The 22,603-nt window shown below is 40.0% G+C and overlaps 1 protein-coding gene across 1 annotated transcript in view; it reads left to right on the top strand.

Annotated features, from left to right (window-relative positions):
- The window catches only part of LOC139731983 (solute carrier family 28 member 3-like), a 51,145-nt gene extending 32,316 nt beyond the window's left edge, over window positions 1-18,829 (top strand). Inside the window, exons 5-11 of the mRNA XM_071642856.1 lie at window positions 4,591-4,785; window positions 9,735-9,896; window positions 12,017-12,273; window positions 12,924-13,092; window positions 14,459-14,617; window positions 16,032-16,212; window positions 18,696-18,829. Of these exons, the coding sequence (XP_071498957.1) occupies window positions 4,591-4,785; window positions 9,735-9,896; window positions 12,017-12,273; window positions 12,924-13,092; window positions 14,459-14,617; window positions 16,032-16,212; window positions 18,696-18,805 (1,233 nt within the window). The 3' untranslated portion in view covers window positions 18,806-18,829. The remainder of the gene's footprint in view (window positions 1-4,590; window positions 4,786-9,734; window positions 9,897-12,016; window positions 12,274-12,923; window positions 13,093-14,458; window positions 14,618-16,031; window positions 16,213-18,695) is intronic.
- Window positions 18,830-22,603: the final 3,774 nt, after the last annotated feature.

Genomic DNA, 22,603 nt, shown 5'->3' with positions numbered 1-22,603 from the left:
ATGATAAAGTTTGGTAGAAGTCGAAGATTGTAATGAAGATGATATCACTGATACTGATGCTGATGCTGCTGCTGATGATGATGATGATGTTGGTGATGATGATGCTGATAATGATGATAATGATGATGTTGGAGATGATGATGATGGAGATGATGGTGATGATGATGATAATAACACAGGTTAACCATTTGGTTTACCAATTGGCCTGTCATCTGGAAAGTACTACCAATGAATAAATATGGCTGTCCTGTTGGACTGACCATATTGTTGCACCTGAGTGGGCTGACCATTATATTGTGATGATGGTGAGAATTCTCAAAGAGGTGAGTGGATGAAGATGATCATGACAATGATAAAAGTGAAGGTCCTTGTGATGATGGTGGTGATGATAATGGTAAACAGGATGATGATGATGATGATGGTGATGAGGACGACGATAGCGATAATGACAATGTTGACTGATGATGGCGATGATGATGGTGATGATGATGATCAAGATGCTAATGGTGAAGATACCTATGCTCCTGCTGGTGTTGATGATGATGATGATGATGATGATGATGATGATGATGAAGAAGATACCAATGCTCCTGGTCGTGTTGACAATGATGATGATGATGATGATGATGATGATGATGATGATGATGATGATGATGATGATGGTGGTGGTGGTGGTGGTGGTGGTGGTGGTGGTGGTGGTGGTGGTGATGATGGTGAGGAGGAGGAGGATAATGATGAAGATGATGGAGATGATCATGATCATGGTCAAGGAACTAGGGTGAAGATGCCACTGCTCCAGCCAGTATTGACAATGATGATGATGGATGATGGTGGTGGTGACAATCATAATGATGGATATAATGATCATGATGATTGATGAAGATGATGATGATGATGGTCAAGGAGCTAGGATGAAGATGACAATGCTCCTGCTGGCACACATGCTTGATTCTGCACTGTTAGCACAGATGTGTGGAAACAAATTGTTAATGAATAGAGATTAGCTAATCCTTCAATTCCTATTGTGTCAGGATGGCCCTCCTGTTGGATTGAGGCACATTGTTACACCTGAGTTGGCATGGTTGAAACTGTACAACTAAACCTGTTGGTCCAGTTTGGATTGGGTTACTGGGTGCTGGTGAAAAAAAAACAAAAAACAAAAAAAACAAAAACATGACAAATTCAGCTGCATGCCTGTGCACATAGGGCCTAAAGGGTTAAATAATTGGGACTGTATAGAGAGGGATAAAAGAATGAGTACATCAGATACGAATGACTTGCATAGATCACATGCAGGGTGTCATGTTTCCACATACGGCCTTCATGAGAATCAAACGTATAAGGAAGTGGAAAAACAACTGTAGAAGACAAAACATGCAGCAGCTTTGAATAGATTATATCCTTGACATCAGAAAAAAATCTAAGCTTGCCAAGCAGATTGTGTTGATGTCCTGTGCCCACCACCATAGCTGAAGAAAGTAGAAACAAAGATTTCATGCCCATTGCTAATTCAATGCTTATTTTGTGTCAAGGGCAAAAGGTGGAAGTACATGTACATGTAGTTCATGCGTAGAAGTATTTCAATCTGCAATTCATTCTTTCAGGATATGAAGTTCAAAACAGTGTAAATTCACTTCCTCTGTTGTGGTGTGGACTTTAAATCAAACATAACTGAATGTCCAAAACCACCAGAGATTCTCTTGATAAGGAGTGATTCTGCTTCAGAAATGATCTCTAATTTCGATGGCAGTTTGCCTTGCAGGCATCTATGAGATACATACTAGTAGATTCATTTGATGCTTTACTGTTTGAAGTACACTCCCCCCCCCCCCCCCCTTTCAACAGAGATTTTACTGCAAATTGATATGAAAAAAGAAAAAGGAAAACTTGGGGGCATAGATGTAATCATGCAGCCAGACATACAAAGCATACAGAATAATGCTTGCATTTTACTTGACGTGATTTGATCTACTTCCACCTTCTTTGTGATTGGCACCTGCCGCCTCCCACATCATGCTCGCTCTCTCTCTCTCATCTCGACGTCACTCTCGGCGTAATAGGGAAACACACACACACACCTCCGGTAGGTTGGCATATTTGCGGCCCCATTGTGCTCAAGATGCTCCAACTTGAGGGTTTTTTTATGCCTCCGCCACGAAGTGGTGCCGGAGGCATTATGTTTTCGGGTTGTCCGTCCGTCCGTCCGTCCTTCCGTCCGTCCGTCCGTCCGTCCTTCCGTCCGTCCTTCCGTCCGTCCTTCCGTCCGTCCGTAATGAATTTTGTGGACAGGGTAACTACCAAAACCTTTTGAGGTATCCTAATGAAACTTGGCATGTATGTGTATTAGGGGGTGAAGTTGTGCCTATCAACTTTTGGGTGCACATGCTCAAGGTCAAAGGTCAAAAGGTCAAGGTCAAATGCTTAAAATTTTACTATTTCCCCCATATCTATGCAATGCCTGAAGATATTTTCTTGAAACTTAGTGTATACATGTACTACCCAATTAAGATTCTCTGGTGAAAGTTTGGGGTCATGAGGTCAAAAGGTCAAAGGTCAAAAGGTCAAGTAAAATGTTAAAATTTCACTTTTTTTCTCTGTATCTTGGAAATTGTTCAAGGTATCTTCATGGAACATAGTGTATATGCATCTACTGACTGGCAGTGGTTATCTAGGGAATTTAGGGTTCATGGGGTCAAAGGTCAGGGGTCAAAGGTCAAGGGCAATACTTCAAAATCTTACTATTTTCCTTATATTTATGCAATGCCAGCAGGATATATTTTTTTTAAAACTTGATGTATGCATGTCTAACCCAATAGAGATTCTCTGGGATTTTTTTTTTGCCAAGAAGGTCAAAGGTCAAAAGGTCAAAGATCAAGTGAAAGTGCTGAACTTACTTTTTTCTCCATATCTCGGAAGTGGCTCAAGTTATCTTGAAACTTAGTACATGCTGAATTTATGTATGTTCTGCCTGACAGTGCTTCTCTTATAAATCAAAGGCCAGATGAAAATGATAACAATTTACTGTTCAATACAGAAATTGCGCTTTTTCTCCATACCTTGAAAATTACTCAGTGCATAAACTTATGAAATGGTCAAAGTCAAGTTAAAGTTCTTAAATCCCCAAATACATGCTCTCCTATTCATCCAATTAAACATAGGTCAAGGAAGGTAAACATTCAATACATTTGTGACAAACATGTCATTTTAATAATTTGCCAATTTTGTGAAAATGTAATCACACATTGTCCACATGTACTACTGAGTATAGACCTATTAGGAGAATCATGCATTATGGCGGAGGCATACCAGTCGCCATAGCGACATTTCTAGTTGGTCATGAAAGAGGATACCCCAAGGGGCACTTGACTCTTGATTGTAATGTTGAACAGCAGAGTTCATGATCTTTTAAACCTGAATGCTGGCGGTGTAGCTATAAACCACAGCTTGAGTGCCCGGGTTCCCCCTCTCAACATGTTCAGGAATGATCAGAGTCAATCCTTAGACTATTAAAGATCAAGAGAGAAAAAGATTATTGAAACTGCCATTCTGCAGATGTAAAGACCATTTTTCTTTTTCATGCAGAAACATTTTTCTGTTAGAGGGACTTCATATTATGCTCATTGTTATTCCTATGTAGAGAAGAGAGACATAGAGAGACATTTTGTTTAGTATTTTATCTTTAAAAAAAAAAAAATCACTTTTTAGGGTCTGGAGATCCATGGTCCTTCCAGATCCTCTTTTGAGGATTCCTATGCGATGTATTTTCATTAGATGGCAGAAAGCATATGGGCACATCACATTGGGGTTAATTCTTCTTACCCTTGTAAACTATTAAACCGTCGAGGACGGACTGATTTTGCTACAACACACATTTTTCATAGACACCTGCCCGAGAATACTCGGGACTCGTCCTCAACGGGTTAAACTGCAAACATCAATATTTGCGTGGCGTTAATTTTTCGTGCTGAGCGGCGCAAAAACATATTCCTGGATCTTGAATTTTTGAAGAGCACTTGCTTCATACTCATAATGTTTTCATCTATTCACAGAAAAGTCGTGCTGCCCAATCCATCTGGATGTACAGCCTGCACTGAAACTACTGAGTACAGCACACACATGTGCTCAAATGAAGACCATTTGTACCTTTAACCCGTTGAGGACAAGTCCCAAGTATACTCGGGCAGGTGTCTATGGGAAATGCATGTTGTAGCAAAATCAGTCCGTCCTCAACGGGTTAAATATTTGTGACCCGCCACAACAAAAGGATCCTGAAGTCGCTGACGGGCGAGCCAATCGTGGCCCAGAAAAAATGCTATTTTCAGGCCTTTCCTTTTATCATTTAGCTTCGAAATTTCGGCAGGTGATAGAAGATACATTAGACTACAAAATTATGTTAAAAACAGAAATCCAAATGTTTTGACAGATTTTGGTCATCTGACTTCAAACTCGATTTTCTCGGCTCACCCGTCAGCGACTTTAGAATCCTTTTGTTGTAGCAGGTCACATTTGGTTCAGTAATAATAAAAACTTATCTTGTCTAGTGGTTTGTCGATACTAAAACTATAACTGCTCCCCCCTTCTCATTCTCAGATAAGATGGAAGACCGTCTACTGGGGCATCTACCTCCAGCTCTTCCTGGGTATACTCATCCTGAGGACCAAGCCAGGCTTTACCACGTTTAACTGGCTGGGTACCAACGTGGAGATATTCCTCAACTACACCACTGCTGGGTCTACCTTTGTCTTTGGCCCCGCCCCTCTGGAGCTTCACTCCTTTCTCTTTGTAGTAGGTATAATGTGTCAAGATGGCATGTACCACCTGGGAGTGGTGTAAATCCTAACCCCCTGCTCATTGAATTATAATTGTCCTTTTGCATAACATTGCAAACTGGTGATTTCTTACTCGATTGTTTTAAGAATTTCTTAAACCCATTTAGGACGGGCTGATGTTACTACAACATGCATTTCCCATAGACACTTGCCCGAGTACACTTGGGACTCGTCCTCAAGGGGCAAAGTCTTGACCCTCTCCACATAAAGGCCCAAAGTCATGAAAGTCATGAAGACTGTGGTTTGAATTTAGTCCATGGCATGAAATAGGCTTATCTTTGGCAGACGCGTTTCCAAGTGTGGTTATCATTGGACATCTGTCGGGTCGGCATACTCAATCTGTTACACACATTTACACAAACCAAATCAGCATAAACTATGGTCCTAATTCAAACCACCTTCATGAATTTGCGCCTTAGGGTTTTATCATTCATCTGCATCACCTGTATACCACTTTCACAGCATGGTGTATCTTCAGCAACATATGGTGGACTCTTTTATTTCACTGGTCAGAGTGAAACTAGTGGATACCTTTTGCTACTTTTGTCATCTGAAAACTATACCAGTTTATATCAAATGTAATCAGTAAGGCACATTGTAGTGATTTTCACGCTAATCACACATTAACAAACTATTCTATACTTTTATAAGGTCATTTGTTCCTGTCGGAACAAAATTGAAATAGATAAGACCTGCTGGCTGCAAAAAAGTGCTGTGACATTGTAACAAACTTGCATTGTGAGAAGTCTGACTTCTGTATTACAGCCCCACCATACCAGGGGATATTAACAACAGGATGTGTATGGACGGTCCTGGCCTTCATGGGGCGACAAAGGCAAGTTTGATAGCAAGCTGCTGGAAGTATGTGATATGGTTTCACTGTGCTATCAATCATGATCATCTCTACTGAGTTGTGGAGATTGCCAGTAGTTGCCGGGATGTTGTTGGCATGGATGATTGAGACAAAGTCGAAGGAGAGTTGGGGGATTGTTCAATTTGTGCTGACTATCTCTGCCAGACACAACTATCAACAAATTGCCAGTGAAAGTATGACCACAAAACACCATTTTAATGTACCAATATATGACAACCCAGCTTTGATGGCTGTAAACTTATGTCCTTGTCCTTAGAGCATCCAACATCATGTGCACATTATAAAAGATAAGCCTTTTTAATAGGCACCAATGAATGATTAACTCACTTTTTTATACCTTTGCTGTTCGACTAATATGGCATTCTTTCTATTTGATGGATTCTTTTGTCATTGAGAAATAAATTGATTAGATTAAGATTGAAACTGAATTAAAATATTATACAACAATCAATAGAAATCGTCTCATAGTGGGACATATTTTCATATTTGATTCCTCGGCATAAATGTGTGTGTGTGTGTGTGTGTGTGTGTGTGTGTGGGGGCGCATATATATTTATATTCTAGTGAATGTTTAAACATATGTTATAAAAATATTTCCTACGAGATTGAGAAAGAAAAGTCTTAAATATTGGATGGAAGATAAATATGACTTCAACACCTCACGTTTACATGTTTCAATTCTCAAATTTCATTCGAAGATATATGTGTAAAGACACATGCATAACCCACATATTCCAGTAGGATCAATTAATGACAAGCCATTCACAATTTGTATTGATGTATTCAGAGACAACGCAACTATTTTGTGCCCCTGTTTTAATGTCCCCATTGGCAACATGGTAATGTATTTGCTCAAGTTATTTTTCTGATACTACATGATTTCCTGTTGTAAGATCTAAGTCTTCATTTTTTGTTAACATCTGGAGAACATTTTTGTGGTTATAGGGTTCAGAGTTGTGACTTGTTGAGTGTACAATTCTGATTTATCCTCTTTCCCAAACTAGAAAGGCACTTGGGAGAGTGCAGAGCTCCGCCAAGCAAGCAACTCATTTCCACCCATTCACGCATGCAATCTATTTCCCCAAATAGAAGTCTTTCATCTATGTCATTGCATGGTGCCTTATTATGTCCTAGCAGAGCACGCGCTTTAGTGCGCATATGTAAACCAGCAGAACACACAGCTTGAACCCTAAGTTCGTAGACCTCATATGCCAAAATATGAAAAATCCTTCAAAAATCCATAAAATTTTCCAGATCACAACCCAAATTGAATGAGGTGTTCCTTGTGTCAATATTGACTTTTCATGGAAGTTTCATTTTAGTCCATGCACAACTTTTTGAGTTATTTTGCAAACAGACAAACCAACGCCGATGATCACTTAACCTTCCTTGGTGGAGGTAATAAGAGGCTTAAATTACTTATTAAAAACCTGTTTGTCAGATACACTAGATGTCATTTGTCAGAGCAACACTGAGTGAAGTCGAGGGGAGAGGGGAAAATGTCACGTTCTGACCCTCACAATCTTACCTCCCGTGAATGTTATGGCTGTAGGGGTATTTAACATCTTGTAGCTGTGTGACAGAAATCATGATTTATTGATAGTTAATCATGATAGCAGGGCAGAGTTTAATGTACATTTGTAGTGTGTTTCAGCTACAATAGTGTGCCATATTTGACAAAAAGGGCACCTCTCAGATGAGAGCTCACTTGGGAATTCATCAACTTCCAAGTGACCTGTTTGTCAGAGTCTTGTATTGATCAATACCAGCAAATTTGAGCTCGGGAGAATCACATCTTGCCCCCCTGTTAGACGAGAGAGTTCTTGTATTGATGTACAATGTATGAATTATAGTATACACATATGGATATGGGATGTCTTTCGCGTCTGAATGCCCGCATATCGATACCTTATTTCAATATAGGACATTTTGTGAAATGATGTTTTGAGCACCATTTTGTATGATTATCCTATATTCATATGTTTGTTTGTTTGTTTGCATCTGAAAGCTCTCCTATCCTTTTGTCGTATATGTACAAATCATAGGTGGGGCTTATTGGCCATAAGTGCATTTTAGGGCCCTACACTTCTACTACAGATGAATCCAGCGCAAGGTATAAACACGAAAGTGCAAAGCCCGCACAAAGTTCATACTGCACAAGGGGGAGACTCGTTCATATTCGTGAGCTTCCCATGAAAGTTCAACTGAACATGAGGTCTGAATGCTCCCATACTATTTTCAGATAACGGGACTGTGTCTGAATGGACTCGTATCAATACATTGTATATCCATACATTGCATGAATATATCACAAGTTGGTTCATCTGGACCCACCTCAGACCATGATATCTGTGTTCCCCACTTTCCTGGAATTTATCATCCCACACAGATCATCACCAAAAACAACTACCATTGACATCAAGCTTTGTAGTCAGGTTGCCAGTGCTAATGATAGATAGATAAGGTTAACAGTAACCATAAATCAGACACTGCAGAGTTCTGTTTTGATGTTTTGCTTCGTGAATCTCTTTGTGTTCCATAGTGTAAATCCCCATACATCACATTATTTTTGTACCAGAATGCATGAGCGCTCTTGGAAAACATTCTATTTTTCAAAGCCATGTAGCTTTTTATAGAAGCGTTCATGCCAGAAATGCAAAACAGCAAAGTTGTAGACAAAAATTGCAAGCTCTCCTGTAATGTAAATATTATGACAAAGCTATGGCTATAACTCTGTCAAAGAAGTGTGGCATATTGCAATTTATTGATCGGCTTGCACACTGTTGTCTCTTTGAACAAAATGTGCATTTGAACAAAATGTGCATTTGAACAAAATATGCGAAGTTGGCAAGCTAAGTCTGGGGTGCAAACGGGGCACATAAAGAGATGACAAGACTGTTGGTTTTTTTTGTTGAGATGCCTCAAACATCACAACCTACATGTACTGTCTAATGTGTGGCCTTGGCTCTATTGTGTTCTTATTCTGTGATCTTTTGAGCTGTGATACAGGCAGATAATTAAGCCATTTTCTCTAAAGATATCAATCATGAAAACAAGATATTATAAAGCAGAGAGGTGAAGATATAGGGTATGAGGTTTTTTTTCCAATTTTTCTGTCTTCTGTGTGAAAAGGAGACAAACTTTGCCTCTCTGAGGCAGAAAACTCTGCTCTTCATACAGAAGGAGACAAATTTAAGAAAACTCATATCCAGATAATGATCATATTTGTATCCTCAATATGTGACACATACTGTAAAAGTGGAAATTTTTGCGGTGTTGAAATTTTCGCGCATTTCGTGCAACCAGAAACTAGCGCAAAAATAAAAGCATGAGAATATTTTTGCTTGCCATATGCTCCTGTGCGAGATGTCTTGATTCCGCGGAATTAAAAACGCGCAAAACTCTTCTGACCCAGCCAAGCGCAAAAAATTAGTCGCGCGAAAATATCCACTTTTACAGTACCTGGTTGCCATACATATGGTCAGCCTGTTTCAGACTATTGAGTTTTCCAAAGCTAGAGTCTTCAGCAAGTGTGTCTGCTGACTGAAATCAAATCATCTTTAATGGATTCATATCCCCTCGTTCTTTTCAGAGATAGCTTGTACTAGCTGCCATTTACATTTATCAACAGTGAATGCAATGTCTGTCACAGTGTTGAAGGTAGGCACTCATGAGATATCTGTGATGCAGAAGAATTGATGAATCTCCTCGAACAAAAACTGTTTATCCCAAAAATATGCATAAAGTAAAAGGGCAAAACAAATAAATCAAACAAGACATTCTTTGGAGGTTTGAATCACCTCCCTTAAGACCCCTTGCTCCCCTCTCCTTGCTTCTCCTGTTCTGGCCAAATTTTGTCAGGTAAGAATGAGAAGGGCGTTAAGGTGTCTCAAACACTATGGCTTTAGTGGCCACTGAACGCCCTTCTAATTCTCACCTGACGATTTTGTGTGAAGATGTCATGTGGTATGAGAAAAGCATGTATGCATCAAATCTTGACCAAAAGTATCGTCCTTCTGTCGTAAACCCAGGCTCTTCCGGTGATCATCTTCACCAGCTCTGTGTGTGCGCTCCTCTACTACTTTGGCATCATGCAAGTCATCATCAAGGCTCTGGCCTTCATCATGCACTTCACCATGGCGACGTCGGGGGCGGAGTCGTTTGCTGCTGCATCCAACATCTTTGTTGGCATGGTAAGAGTTGTACAGAGCCAGTAATTTCTTCCTGTTATGATAACTGGGTAATATTGAATTTCCTGTGATTTCGAGGAGAAATACTAAAACAGAGGGTAAGTGGCGACTATTGTCAATGCTCAGTACAAAGAAGAGCAAGCATGAAATGTTAAAAATGACATTGAAAAAGGGCTAGAAATGATTCATGCCGTCAATCCCTCGTTTGAGGCGAGTCCCAACTGGGGTTACCCAAAGTGGGGTGCGTATATTTGTCGTTTGGGAGTTGGGAGTCGAAGTACTTGTCCATTGCAAATAAACTCTCTGCTCAGGCGTGACAAACCTGGAGGCCAAGCCAGAGTTTGATGACTCCAGCAGCTGTCGTATTACGTAAGAGCATGATAAGGATATCTGCCTGTGGCAGACCATTCAAAGTGAACTCAATTTTCTCTATCCTTTTTAAAGTTTTCAATTTTATATTCTATTGAGAAATTCTATGGTCATCCATTTTACATTTCGAACGAAAAAAATTGACCCGTAAATAACGAAAATACAGGAATAAGAAGGAGAGCATTGCCAGTTTGCCGGTGCTATTTGGCAGTGAGTTACAACGGGGAGGTGAGACTACTCCCTGGTTACAATCAGCCTGCTGACTGGATCGTTGAGAAAGCAGCTGTCGTATTACGTAAGAGCATGATAAGGATATCTGCCTGTGGCAGACCATTCAAAGTGAACTCAATTTTCTCTATCCTTTCTAAAGTTTTCAATTTTATATTCTATTGAGAAATTCTATGGTCATCCATTTTACATTTCGAACGAAAAAAATCGACCCGTAAATAACGAAAATACAGGAATAAGAAGGAGAGCATTGCCAGTTTGCCGGTGCTGACAATGTGCTATTTGACAGTGAGTTACAACGGGGAGGTGAGACTACCTCTTCATTGAGAAAGCAGCTGTCGTATTACGTAAGAGCATGATAAGGATATCTGCCTGTGGCAGACCATTCAAAGTGAACTCAATTTTCTCTATCCTTTCTAAAGTTTTCAATTTTATATTCTATTGAGAAATTCTATGGTCATCCATTTTACATTTCGAACGAAAAAAATCGACCCGTAAATAACGAAAATACAGGAATAAGAAGGAGAGCATTGCCAGTTTGCCGGTGCTGACAATGTGCTATTTGACAGTGAGTTACAACAGGGAGGTGAGACTACCTCCCTGGTTACAATCAGCCTGCTGACTGGATCATTGAGAAAGAGAGAGAGAGGGAGAGAGAGAGAGAGAGAGAGAGGGAGAGCGAGGGGGAGAGAGGGAGGGAGAGGGGGGAGAGATGGGGGAGGGAGAAGGGGAGAGCAAAATGGAATGACAATAGTTCCGGTCACTACAGTACAGGCATGCTCTGTCTGCATACGCTGAATGTCTACACTCACACACACACACGTACACACACACACACACGCACCATGGAGCTACATGGCCCATGCCAAAACCAAAACAATCTCCTCCTCTCGCGGTGCCCCCCCCCCCCCCCCCCCCCCTCCTGTGGCGCTGTGGCGATGACTGATGCTTAGATTAGGCCAGGGTCAAGAAACAGGTGTTTTATATCTTTGACTTTAAGTCATTGATTGCCAAGATATGCACTGGCATTATTTACTGGGGTGTAGCCTCTTCAAACGAGAGATTTGCGTCATGTTTAAAAGTCCAGAGGAAAATATGGATTTTTAATGTCACAAACCTAATAGGCTGGGGTTAGAGTGTGCATGGAGACAATATATAAGAAAAATTTGGGGGGTTTGGGTCCTTGGAAAAAAAAATCAAGCCCCATGTTTATATGGAATTGATGGGATGATAATTTGCTAGGATCACAAATGGTCATCACTGACCTTGGAGTGACTTTAGACCGCTGTTAGTCACTTCTGTCAGACACTTTTGAATGTGTGTGACCTCAAAATGGTTCCATATCATATTACAGTAGTGTATATTTTGTATTCATAATTCTGACATGTTGCGGATACAGATGTTGTTTGTTGGCTGTATTGTTTGTTGGCTTCTTTGGACATTTGAAATGCATGACTGTATTTGTGGATGAAAAAATCGATGAGGAAGTCTTGTGTCATGTGGCGTTGTGAATTCCATTCTGACAGACCACCGCCCCTCTGGCCATCAAGCCATACTTGAAGGACATGACCAACTCTGAGCTCCACTCGATGATGACGGGCGGCTTTGCCACCATCGCTGGCAACATGCTGGCCATCTACATCACCTTTGGTATCAGCCCCGCCCATCTCCTCTCCGCTTCCATCATCTCGGCCCCAGCGGCTCTGGCCGTCGCTAAGATCTTCTACCCGGAGACGAGGAGGCCCAAGACGGCGAGAGTCTTCAATGTGGAAGTTGAGAAAGTGTAAGTCCAAGGCTGATCTGGGAAATGCTGTTGACAATGAAAGAGATAGATTGAGAGAAAAATTGCCATCTATCCCAAAATATTCAATTGTATTTAGAACAGATGCGCGTTAGATATATTCTTAGTTCTTGTGGCTGTCCATTCTTTTTCAAAGGCTCTGGCATTTACCGCAGTGAGAGGGTCTTCGACAAAGACTAGTGGCTGTCCTAAGTTGCAGATAATCCTGAATGATTTTTTTAGCTCATAAATTGAGACAAAGGACACCAACACCCCCCTCCCCCCAATTCTTAAAAATATTCTATAAAACTGGAAATACTCTGAGTAAATATGGTAAGTCTGCTTTGTTTATGGCAGATCGCGGGTTTTTCACATATTGACCTTCCTTTTGAAAACTTACAGTCATATTTCTAAGAACTGGGATATGATTTTCACATGGCGCTATGCCCCCCTGGAGGCCCTTAAGCCTGCCGTGTTCTTTGTAGGGGAAAAGTTTGCAAGAATGCATGGAAGGTGAACTTGTCAGAATCAGGTACGTGCATGACTCACCTGATCTCTTGTTATGTTTCTCTCAAAGAAGTGATATTAAAACCTTTCCTTACTATAACTCAATTTTTTTTTTCTCCATCTCTCGTTTTGTGGGTGATGAACAGACCAGAGAGGAATTGCTTGGAGGCATTCTTCAACGGAGCTGCCGACGGCCTGAAAATCTGTGCCTACATCATCTGCAACATTCTGGCCAGCTTGGCCTTCCTTGCATTTGTCAACGCTGTCCTCCGGTGGCTTGGCATCATGGCTGGTGTGGAGAACCTCAGTTTCCAGGTATAAATGTGGACAGTGCTGATTCAACAATGAAACCACACATTTGGCATTTGACATATCTTCAAAAATCTGAGATTTGGTGGCTTAACATCTATCCCCCATCCAAGATCTAAGGTTGCTGAATAATCTTACAGATATGGACTGCTTTTCAGGGCAAGGTTGATATAGCCCTCAGGGATCTCAACTCCATGCTCTGACCCAAGCAGCTTGCTCTGAGGGTCATAGTGTGGAATTGAGATCCCGAGGGACAACTAATATCAACCATGAACCCGAGTAAAAGCAGTCTATATCTGTTTTATACACACAAAAAGCTTAAATGAAATTTAACTTGGTCAATCACGATTGTGATAGCCAGTTCACATTTTGTGATCATAAGGCACTTTTGCACAGTGATTGCATTGTACGTCACAGGCACTGCATACTGTGTCAATGCATGCATGTAACCCTCACGGTGTGAAAGCCACGTAACCAGCGCAAGTGTTTATGATAATACAAGTCCCTACATCCATGCTTCATACACTGAATAAAGCTACCAAGTGAGTGGACTGCACTTATGGATTGCAGCATATACGTACATGTACTAGTCATGCCATGTTGCAAATTCAGTAGTTCGTACAGGTTACGGATTGCTGCAATATACATAAATTGTTATCAACTTGCTGTCAGCAAATGTCGGGCCGTTTGATTTACAATTGCATTATATTGTACAGACAAGGGTTTTGCACCTTTCGCTGCTTGTGCTGTGAAGGACAAACAGAGTGTTTGTTACAAACAGTACACGTCCATGTACATCCGGTTACTTGCGATAGAGTGCAATTTGGATGTTATAGGGCAACTTGGATGCTATGAAGCTTTGCGCTGTGCAGGCCTTTGTTAAATTCAGACCCATGACTTCAACCAATCAGAAACAAGGATTAATCAAGTGAGGTATATAATCTGAAATGTAAGACTTGTCAGTTACGTAGAGTATGTGGATGTAGTGTTTTGAATTGACTATTCAAATATGTTTGATTTCTTCCTCCCATACAAGACTTCAGAGCTTAATCAGACAAAACTCTCTTAATCTGTTTGGGTGGCTCTTACTCTTAAGCAGGTTCTGGAAATCAAGGGGACCAAATCATGTATCAAATTAATGTATAGTGTTTGTGATGAATGTAAAGATACCTTGACCGGGAAGGTAATGTCAAGTGTTTTAGGCTTTCTTGGGAAGGGTTACACGATCATAAGGCAGCATTAGTAAAAAAAAACTCTGCATGCCATTATATCCAACACGGATGGAAGCATTCAAAAGTTGAAATAGTTTAAACATATAGTGAAAGTTGGAGAATAGACTCTCTTATTCTTATTTTTGGGGTGTGATTTGCAGCTGATTTGTAGGTACGTTTTCTTCCCCCTCGCCTGGATCCTGGGCACCTCATTGGAGGATTGTGGTCTTGTGGCAGAACTCATCGGAACGAAGACCTTTCTCAACGAGTTCATCGCATACTCAGACTTGTCAGAAAGAATAAAAGAAGGCACTGTCAGTGTAAGTTCTGTATGTGTGTTTGTCAGGCTTTGTGTGCGTGAATAATGTAACTTGAAATTTGATGCAGTAATAATGAAGCAGCAAGTCCTTCAAATTTGAAATAAACTGGTTTCTGTTGATATAAATTAATGCCGATAGCATTTGAAAGATTTAAAGTATCAAGCAAACACTTTGAGACAATATTTCATTCCATGAACATATGTGACCTGCTACAACAAAAGGATCCTAAAGTCGCTGGCGGGTGAGCCGAGAAAATCGAGTTTGAAGTCAGATCATCAAAATCCGTCAAAACGTACGGATTTCTGTCTTTGACATAATTTTGTAGTCTAATGTATCTTCTATCATCTGCCGAAATTTCGAAGCTAAATGATGAAAGGAAAGGCAAGAAAATATCATTTTTCTGGGCCATGATTTTCCGGTTTTCAATGGAACTGAAACGCGTCCGAAAGTAAGGTTTGGATTTAGCGCCACAGCTTGACTCCGCTCCTAGCAACGAGGGATTAATCTCATTGGTCAACGCGTTGCATCCTGGTTACTGATTGGTCGTTCGTAGACCGCTGGCACTAAGCTTGAATGAACATCGTAGAGGTTGCTAGGAGCGTACCTTCTATTGTCAAATGGTGAAAACTGTCTTGCTTCCCCTTGATCGTGATAGCGTCGGAAGGAAAACTTTGAAGGTGGTTTTCTTGGAACGCTGATTTCTTATACTACTCGACATGCGCTAATAAAATCATCGATATCTTCGCAACCAAGTACTTTTATCATTCATTTTATATATGACATTAAAGTGGGAGAGTAAGGGAATAATGTCATGTCATTTTCAGAAAATTATCCTCCCCCGACTTTCGGATCCTTTTGTTGCAGCGGGTCACATATGATGTGATCATACAGTTAAAGGGGATGGCTAGTAACTGATCAGTGGGAATCAGTGGGAATGCTGGGGGATGATTGTTCCAATCCTTGTGGGATTCATTTAAGAGTACATTATATATCTATTGTTGTGTGAAAATTATTTGATTCAGAATGGTCGCATATTCAAGTAATGTGCAGTTTAATGCCCCGTCACTGTACAGGCATGCTAACCTGGAAACATTAAACTGCACATTACTTGAATATGAGACCATTCTGAATCAAATAATTTTCACACAACAATAGACATATTATAATGTACTCTTAAATGAATCCCACAAGGATTGGAACAATCATCCCCCAGCATTCCGACTGATTCCCACTGATTAGATACTAGCCAACCCCTTTAAACTTCAAAATATTGACATTTTCAGATCCATCTATAGACAACAGATGAGATTTATAAAAAGTTAAAAATGTTGGTAGGAATTTGAGATATGTCTATTATAAATGCTGATATGAGGCTAACCCTTGACCCCTTCCTCACCCATCATTCCACCCCCAGGCGCGGACACAGGTGATAGCAACCTATGCCCTGTGTGGCTTCACCAACCTGGGCAGCTTGGGGGTGATGCTTGGCTCCATGGTACCCCTCATTCCAAGCAGGATGCCTGATGTGTCAAAGCTGGTCTTCAGAGCCCTGGTGGCTGGAAGTGTGGCGTGTCTACTGACGTCATGTGTAGCGGGTAAGTCGTGGGGAATCTTCCCTTCTTTGCTGCAACACGCATTTTCCATAGACACCTGCCCGAGTATACTCGGGACTAGTCTTCAACAGGTTAATACCCCCACCAAGGAGGTTACATACAATGTTTTTGCTGGCATTGGTTTGTCTGTCTGTCTGTCTGTCTGTTTGCAAAATAACTCGAAAAGACGTGAATGGATGTGGATGAAACTTAGAGGAAAGTTAATAATGACACAAGGAACAGCTGATTAAATCTTGGTAGTGATGCGGACCACCTTCTGGATCCAGGAGTTTGTTTGAATATTTTGGAGGATTCTTTATCATTGGCAAATAGGGCAAACAAATAAAGAAGTTCAAGTTGCGCGTATTTGCTGCATGCATTTGTGCACTGAGTGCACACTTTAGGTGCAGCAGGAAGCTGAGGTAGCGAGACACTTCTTTATCGTTGGGAAATAGGACCATTTTCAGCATGTGTGTATTGGTTGAAAGGAGCTGCTTAGCAAAGGTCTCTGCTCTCTTGAATGCTTTTCTAATTGCAAACTTGTGCCATGTGATTCACCGAGGACTGTGAAGATGCAACATTGCTCCATCAAGCAGAAATTTAGGCACTTATATTAAAAAGGAAGTGGTGTCAATGGTCAATCTAACACAGACATCTCTGTTCTTTAGTATTTCCAGCTTGTCAGTACGGGTCAAAACCTGAACTTTCACCAAAATCTTTATGGTTTTTCAGAACTTTGCACTTTCCTCAAGTAAAAAAAAAAAAAAAAAATGTGTCAGCTATTTTGAGAGTGAATGAAATTCACACATTCTCCCCAAGCCAACCAGAGGAAGATTTCTGACCCGATCACTTATCCTTTTCCAAAATCTATTCTTACACTTTAAATATTCCCTGCAAGGCGAGAGCTTTATGACTGTACGCTACCTCTCAGAAATCAACCTGCCAGAAATGACTTATATCTTAAGATGTCATATCCAGTGCTTTTGTTCTGTATATTTCTCCACAATTCTCCATATCGCATATAGCCAATACACAGCGATATCAGCTATCGATATCAACCTCCGGGTATTTTCGCTGGGAAGCTCAATTCCGGTAACAGCTTTGAAACGTTGTACCCTCAATGAAAGTGCGAAGTTTCATCGTTCTTTTTCTGAACTGTTCACACATTCATCATGGATGAATTTCAGGGAATGACAGTGCCACAACTGAGAGAATTTTTGAACAGTCGCGGTTTTCCAAATGCTGTGAAACAACAACAAGAACTTGAGACACTCACCAGGAAAGCCAACAAAGCCGTCGTATAAAAGCAAGAAAGCATTGATCGCCAACTAGCGCGCCAGCATCGGAAGTACCCTTCCCAGCACATCCGGGTACTTTGAAGGGAATTTTTGCTATCGATAGCTGATATCGCTGGATATCGGCTATATGCGATATGGAGATTTAATACTTTGTTGCCTGCCGATGACTGCATGATGTCATTGCAAGTCATGCAGTTTTATCTAGAATCCTCCGCAATGAAAGATGTTCTCCAGTTTTCATAGGCAAAAGGAGCAGTCTCTTCATGCCTACGTACTCTTGCTGTACAGATCGTTTTTTAATTCTGTGTATGCCCTGAATGAAACAGTTCAATTATGATCATTGTAATACATCGTGACGAACATGGGGTAGAAGACCTGTGGGTCACGTAATTAAGTTTACCTTTTCTTGCCCCTGGCAGCCCTGTTTCTCATGTCACAATCTCGGCCTGTGTTTCCATTTCTGCTTTGTCAGTGTGTTATAACTTTCTTTTTTTCTTTGTCGTGTTAAATCAAATTTTTTTTGTGTTTGTCTATGTACACACGTCTGAAATGCTGAATAAATAATAATGATAATAACAACGTTGGAATTACTTGAAGTCAACTATGAATTCCAACTCGTCATTTCCCTACAGAAATACATTTGTATTTGATGATCCTTGTTTATGCAGGTTTGGTATTAAAGGAAGGGGCAAATTAGAATAATTTTTTTCTTGTCGTGTTATTTTGTTCTTATCATATCCCAGTCTAGCTGTCATCCCAATCTTGTTGCAGCTGCTATAGACCGATTCAGGTTCGTTGAGGGCAGCAGACATTTTGTGGCACTGGGCGCAGCCATGAGCTCATTTTGAGGTGTCTTAGCCGACCCCCCCTCCTCTCCCCCACCCCACGGGCAACATGTTTATCGCGCACATGTAACTAAGTTTCGCGCACTAAGCAAGCATTCGCGCACTCAGTACGAGACGCCTATTGGCTAAAACGACCATGCTTCAGTTTTTCATTCTGCGCGCGGAAGGGGGTGGGGGAGAGGGGAGGGGGGATCTGATAAGACACCGCGTCAATGGCGCTGCCCATGCCAAAAATACACATAGCGCGTCACAGAATCGGTCTATAGGGATTTCTTCATCAATACTCAAGATTTTTTATCATCATACTTTTTTTGTGTGTGTGTTTTTTTCTTTACTCTGACAGGATTCCTGTATGATCCAGAGAGGACGCTATTTGGAGGCGAGAAAGATCCATTAACGACGTTGTTTCCAAACGTGTCAACCCTGGCAACGACTATGACCCCTGTGAGCTAGAGGAGCCGGGTGACCGGACCTGTGAATCCTGCCATTTTGTTGTACACTACTTTTGTCACACCTGATCCTCTTCTTGCCACTCTGCCGTAGCCTCTGTCGGGGTGAAATATTCATCAGCTGAGTAGAGTTTGTTGGATGTGTCTCTAGTTTCCGTGTTAAGGTCTACAATTGGAGGATCCCCTGCTTTTAGTTCTTACTTAACTTCTTCTTTTTTTAGTAGAGTGTGATAGCGCGATTGTTAAAGAGAGATGTAACACTGCAGATACCAAGGTGCTTTGTGAAGCATGTGTAGGTCTCGCTTTTTGTTCAAATGTGTACGAAAAGAACTTTCAGCTCCCAGGCGTAAAGTGGAATGAAGATTTGTTTTCCGGTCTACCTAACATTTCCCTCAACAAAAGTAAGTCTGTTACTTGTTCTTATGGTATGTTTGGACTGACTGGTTTTGCAAATGAATTGAGTCCATCTTGTAGTGTTTTCATTTTTCTGTATTTTCATGTGGGTATACCTGTATCAACATTGGAATGAGAAAAGTATGTCCATAGTAAAAAGACACTAGAATGTTGTGATTTCTGTCCAAACTTGTTGGATTTCAACTCTAGAAATTTTGTCTTTTCCTGCATGAGGTACACACCTTTAATCTTTGTCTTGTTAATAGGAAATTTGAGGAAGTAATTCCAGCTCAAAGTCATGAAGCCATTTTGAATATATGAATTCAGTGAATGTTTTACAAGGAAAAAACTTGGTAGAAAGTACCAAGGGTAAAGCTGTATTTATACATCAACCATACAATATTTTCTGCTGTTATTGATTTATAGCTTTGTTCTGAAGGTATTTGTTGTCTTTCTTACTGTTTTTCTCTTTTTTTTTTCCAAATTAGATCATGATATATAGTGTGCACCCAGTTTCAAGAACTACAATTTCATCACTTGAAAGATATGAACTTAAATAAAAAGAGTTAATGTTCATTTTCATTGTGGCACGTGGTTTTGTGTGTGCAAAATGTGTTGTTGTTTTTTTTTTGGGGGGGGGTTTTGGGGTTTTTTTTTTGGTTTTATTTTTTTTTAATCCAGAATTGCAATGCACATCAGCCACTGTGGGATAAAACTCTTTTAAATGTACCAGGATGAGGGGATACTGTTAATGTCTGCCCCATGTTCTTACCTTTTGTCGAAGTATAGATCCATGTAAATATGTACATTGGAAAAGTAATTTTCAATTTTACACTTTTATGCAGAGCATGGTTAAATATTTAGCTTTTATATCTGTGATTATATCCCTGTGTGAAGGCATCCTGTATACCTCTTGCGAATTGATTCTGTGATACATTTGCATAATATGTTCATGTAAATGTGGTTATTGAGAAACCTCCATGTATTTATGCATGTCTTCATTGTATAGTGCGTATAAATTCATACAGTATGTACAAAATATTTGAATGTATGTTGAGTGTGAGTGTGAGTTTGAACTATTAGATATGATGATGTCACCCAGAGGGTTGTAGGGCAATACTGAGTGATATTTTCTGCATTTATGGAGAAATTGATATTTTCTCCACCACCATTTTCTTGTCCTCAATGTACAAATTGTACATGTATTTAGGTCGGGAATGGGAGGGGACTTGAAGTCTAAGTTCTGACACTTGTCCTGCCATATCTTTAATGGTTCTTCATTGTCTTGAATAGAATTACGTAAACATGCCACCAGATATACGTGATTGTTCCATATGATAGAAATGCATTCATATTGGAAAATTATATAAACGTGATTAGGGAGAATGTACATAAAAATTCCCGTTATACACGCTAATAACAAAAATTTCTGACCAATGCATGTGCTGCAGACTTGTTGAAACTTAAGCAGCTAACACATATAATTGGTTGTATCTTTTATTTTTTCTGCACAAGCTTCAGATTTTTTCAATGCCACTGTTATGTCAAATCTGAGTGCTTTTAATCCTTTAGTTCTCTTTTATTTTTTATTCTTGTTTCAAAGTTATGAATCTCCACTATTGAACTTAAGAAAAGCAGATGTTTTAATATGATCAATTGTTTTCTTATCTTTGTTCTACTGCCAGATGTACTCAATTCCATTTTCATCAACAAAAAAAGAATGTTGAAATATGATTCCAGACTTACCGAATGAATGTTGATAGACCTGATATGGCATTCATCCTCTGGATTTCAAATGAAAGCGAGTAACTGGGTCTAAAATTCTTTTCTATCACACAAATAAAATTCTGTCTTCACTTTGTTTTTGTAATGGAACTTTTTATAAAATCAAATTTCAGTGGTGGAGTTTAATGTATGAGCTATTATTTTCATGCCTCCGCCACAAAGTGCTACCGGAGGCATTATGTTTTCGGGTTGTCCGTCTGTCCGTCTGTACGTCCGTACGTCTGTATGTCCGTATGTCTGTACATCCGTACGTCCGTCCGCATTCATTTACGCGATAACTTGAGTAATATTGACTGGAATTTTACCAAATTTGGTCAAAGTATAAAGTATGAAGGGGCAATTACTTGATTAGATTTTGGGTGAAATCGGCTAAAGGTCAAAGTTCAAGGTCAAATTATGAAATTGTATCTGTTTACCCGATAACTCAAGACTGGGTCCAGCAAATTTTATAAGAATTTGTCCGAGGATGATGTATGATGAGACAATTTTATTACTTGATTAGTTTTTGAGTAGAATCGGACAGAGGTCAAAGGACAAAGATCAAGGTCAAATCCTAAAATTTATCTGTGTATGTGATGTAACTCAGAACTGGATGAAGCAACTTTCACCAAATTTGGTCCAAGGATGACATATGATAGGGCCATTATTTGAGTAGTTTTTTAGAGAAATCGCAAGAGGTCAAAGGTCAAAAGGTCAAGGTCAAATGGTAAAAATGTTATTTCCCCCATATCTATGCAATGCCCAAAGGTATTTTCTTGAAACTTAGTGTGGGTATGTACTACTGTGTAAAGATTCTCCAGAGAGTTTCATGTCATAAGGTCAAAGGTCAAAAGGTCAAAGGTCATGTGAAAATGTTAAGATTACACATTTCTCGCAAATGGTTCTATGTATCTTCATATAACTTGGTACATATGCATGTACTGACTGGCAGGGATTATCTAGGGAATTTAGGGGTTATGGGTTAATAGCCAGGGGGTCAAAGGTCAAGGTCAACTCCTCAAAATTTCACTATTTCCTTCATATGCAATGCTTGCAGGATTATTTTTAAACTGAATATTATACATGTATTACCTAATGGAGATTCTCTGGGAAAATTTCTGCCAGAAGGTCAAAGGTTAAGGATCAAAAGCCAGGCAAAAATGCGAAAGAAAAAAATTTTATTTTATACTGTAATTACTTTTTCTTCATGTCTTGAAAATTACTCAATGCATAAACTTATAAAAGGGTCGGTCAAAAGTCAAGTAAAAACCCTCAACTCCCCAAATGCATGTACCTGCACTGTTAGACAATTATGGCAAACTTAGTTCAAGGAAAGTGAATATTCAAGACATATCTGACAAACATGTCATTTCAGTATTTTGCCAGTTATGTGAAACTGTCATCACACATTGTGAAGACATTGTACTACACACCTATTGGGAGAATCATGCATTATGGCGGAGGCATACCAGTCGCCATAGCGAATAGCAAATGGTTCAATGTATCTTCATGGAACTTGGTACATACGCATGTACTGACTGGCAGGGATTATCATGGGAATGTAGGGGTCATGGGGCAAAAGTCAGGGGTCAAAGGTCAAGGTCAACTCAAAAATTTACTATTTCCCTCATGAACTAGTATATGC

Source organism: Diadema antillarum, unplaced genomic scaffold (assembly GCF_040938485.1).
Source record: "Diadema antillarum isolate AM-2024a unplaced genomic scaffold, OU_Dant_1.0 seq00000392_RagTag, whole genome shotgun sequence".
Lineage (NCBI taxonomy): Eukaryota > Metazoa > Echinodermata > Echinoidea > Diadematoida > Diadematidae > Diadema > Diadema antillarum.
This window is presented reverse-complemented; position numbering and strand designations above follow the sequence as displayed.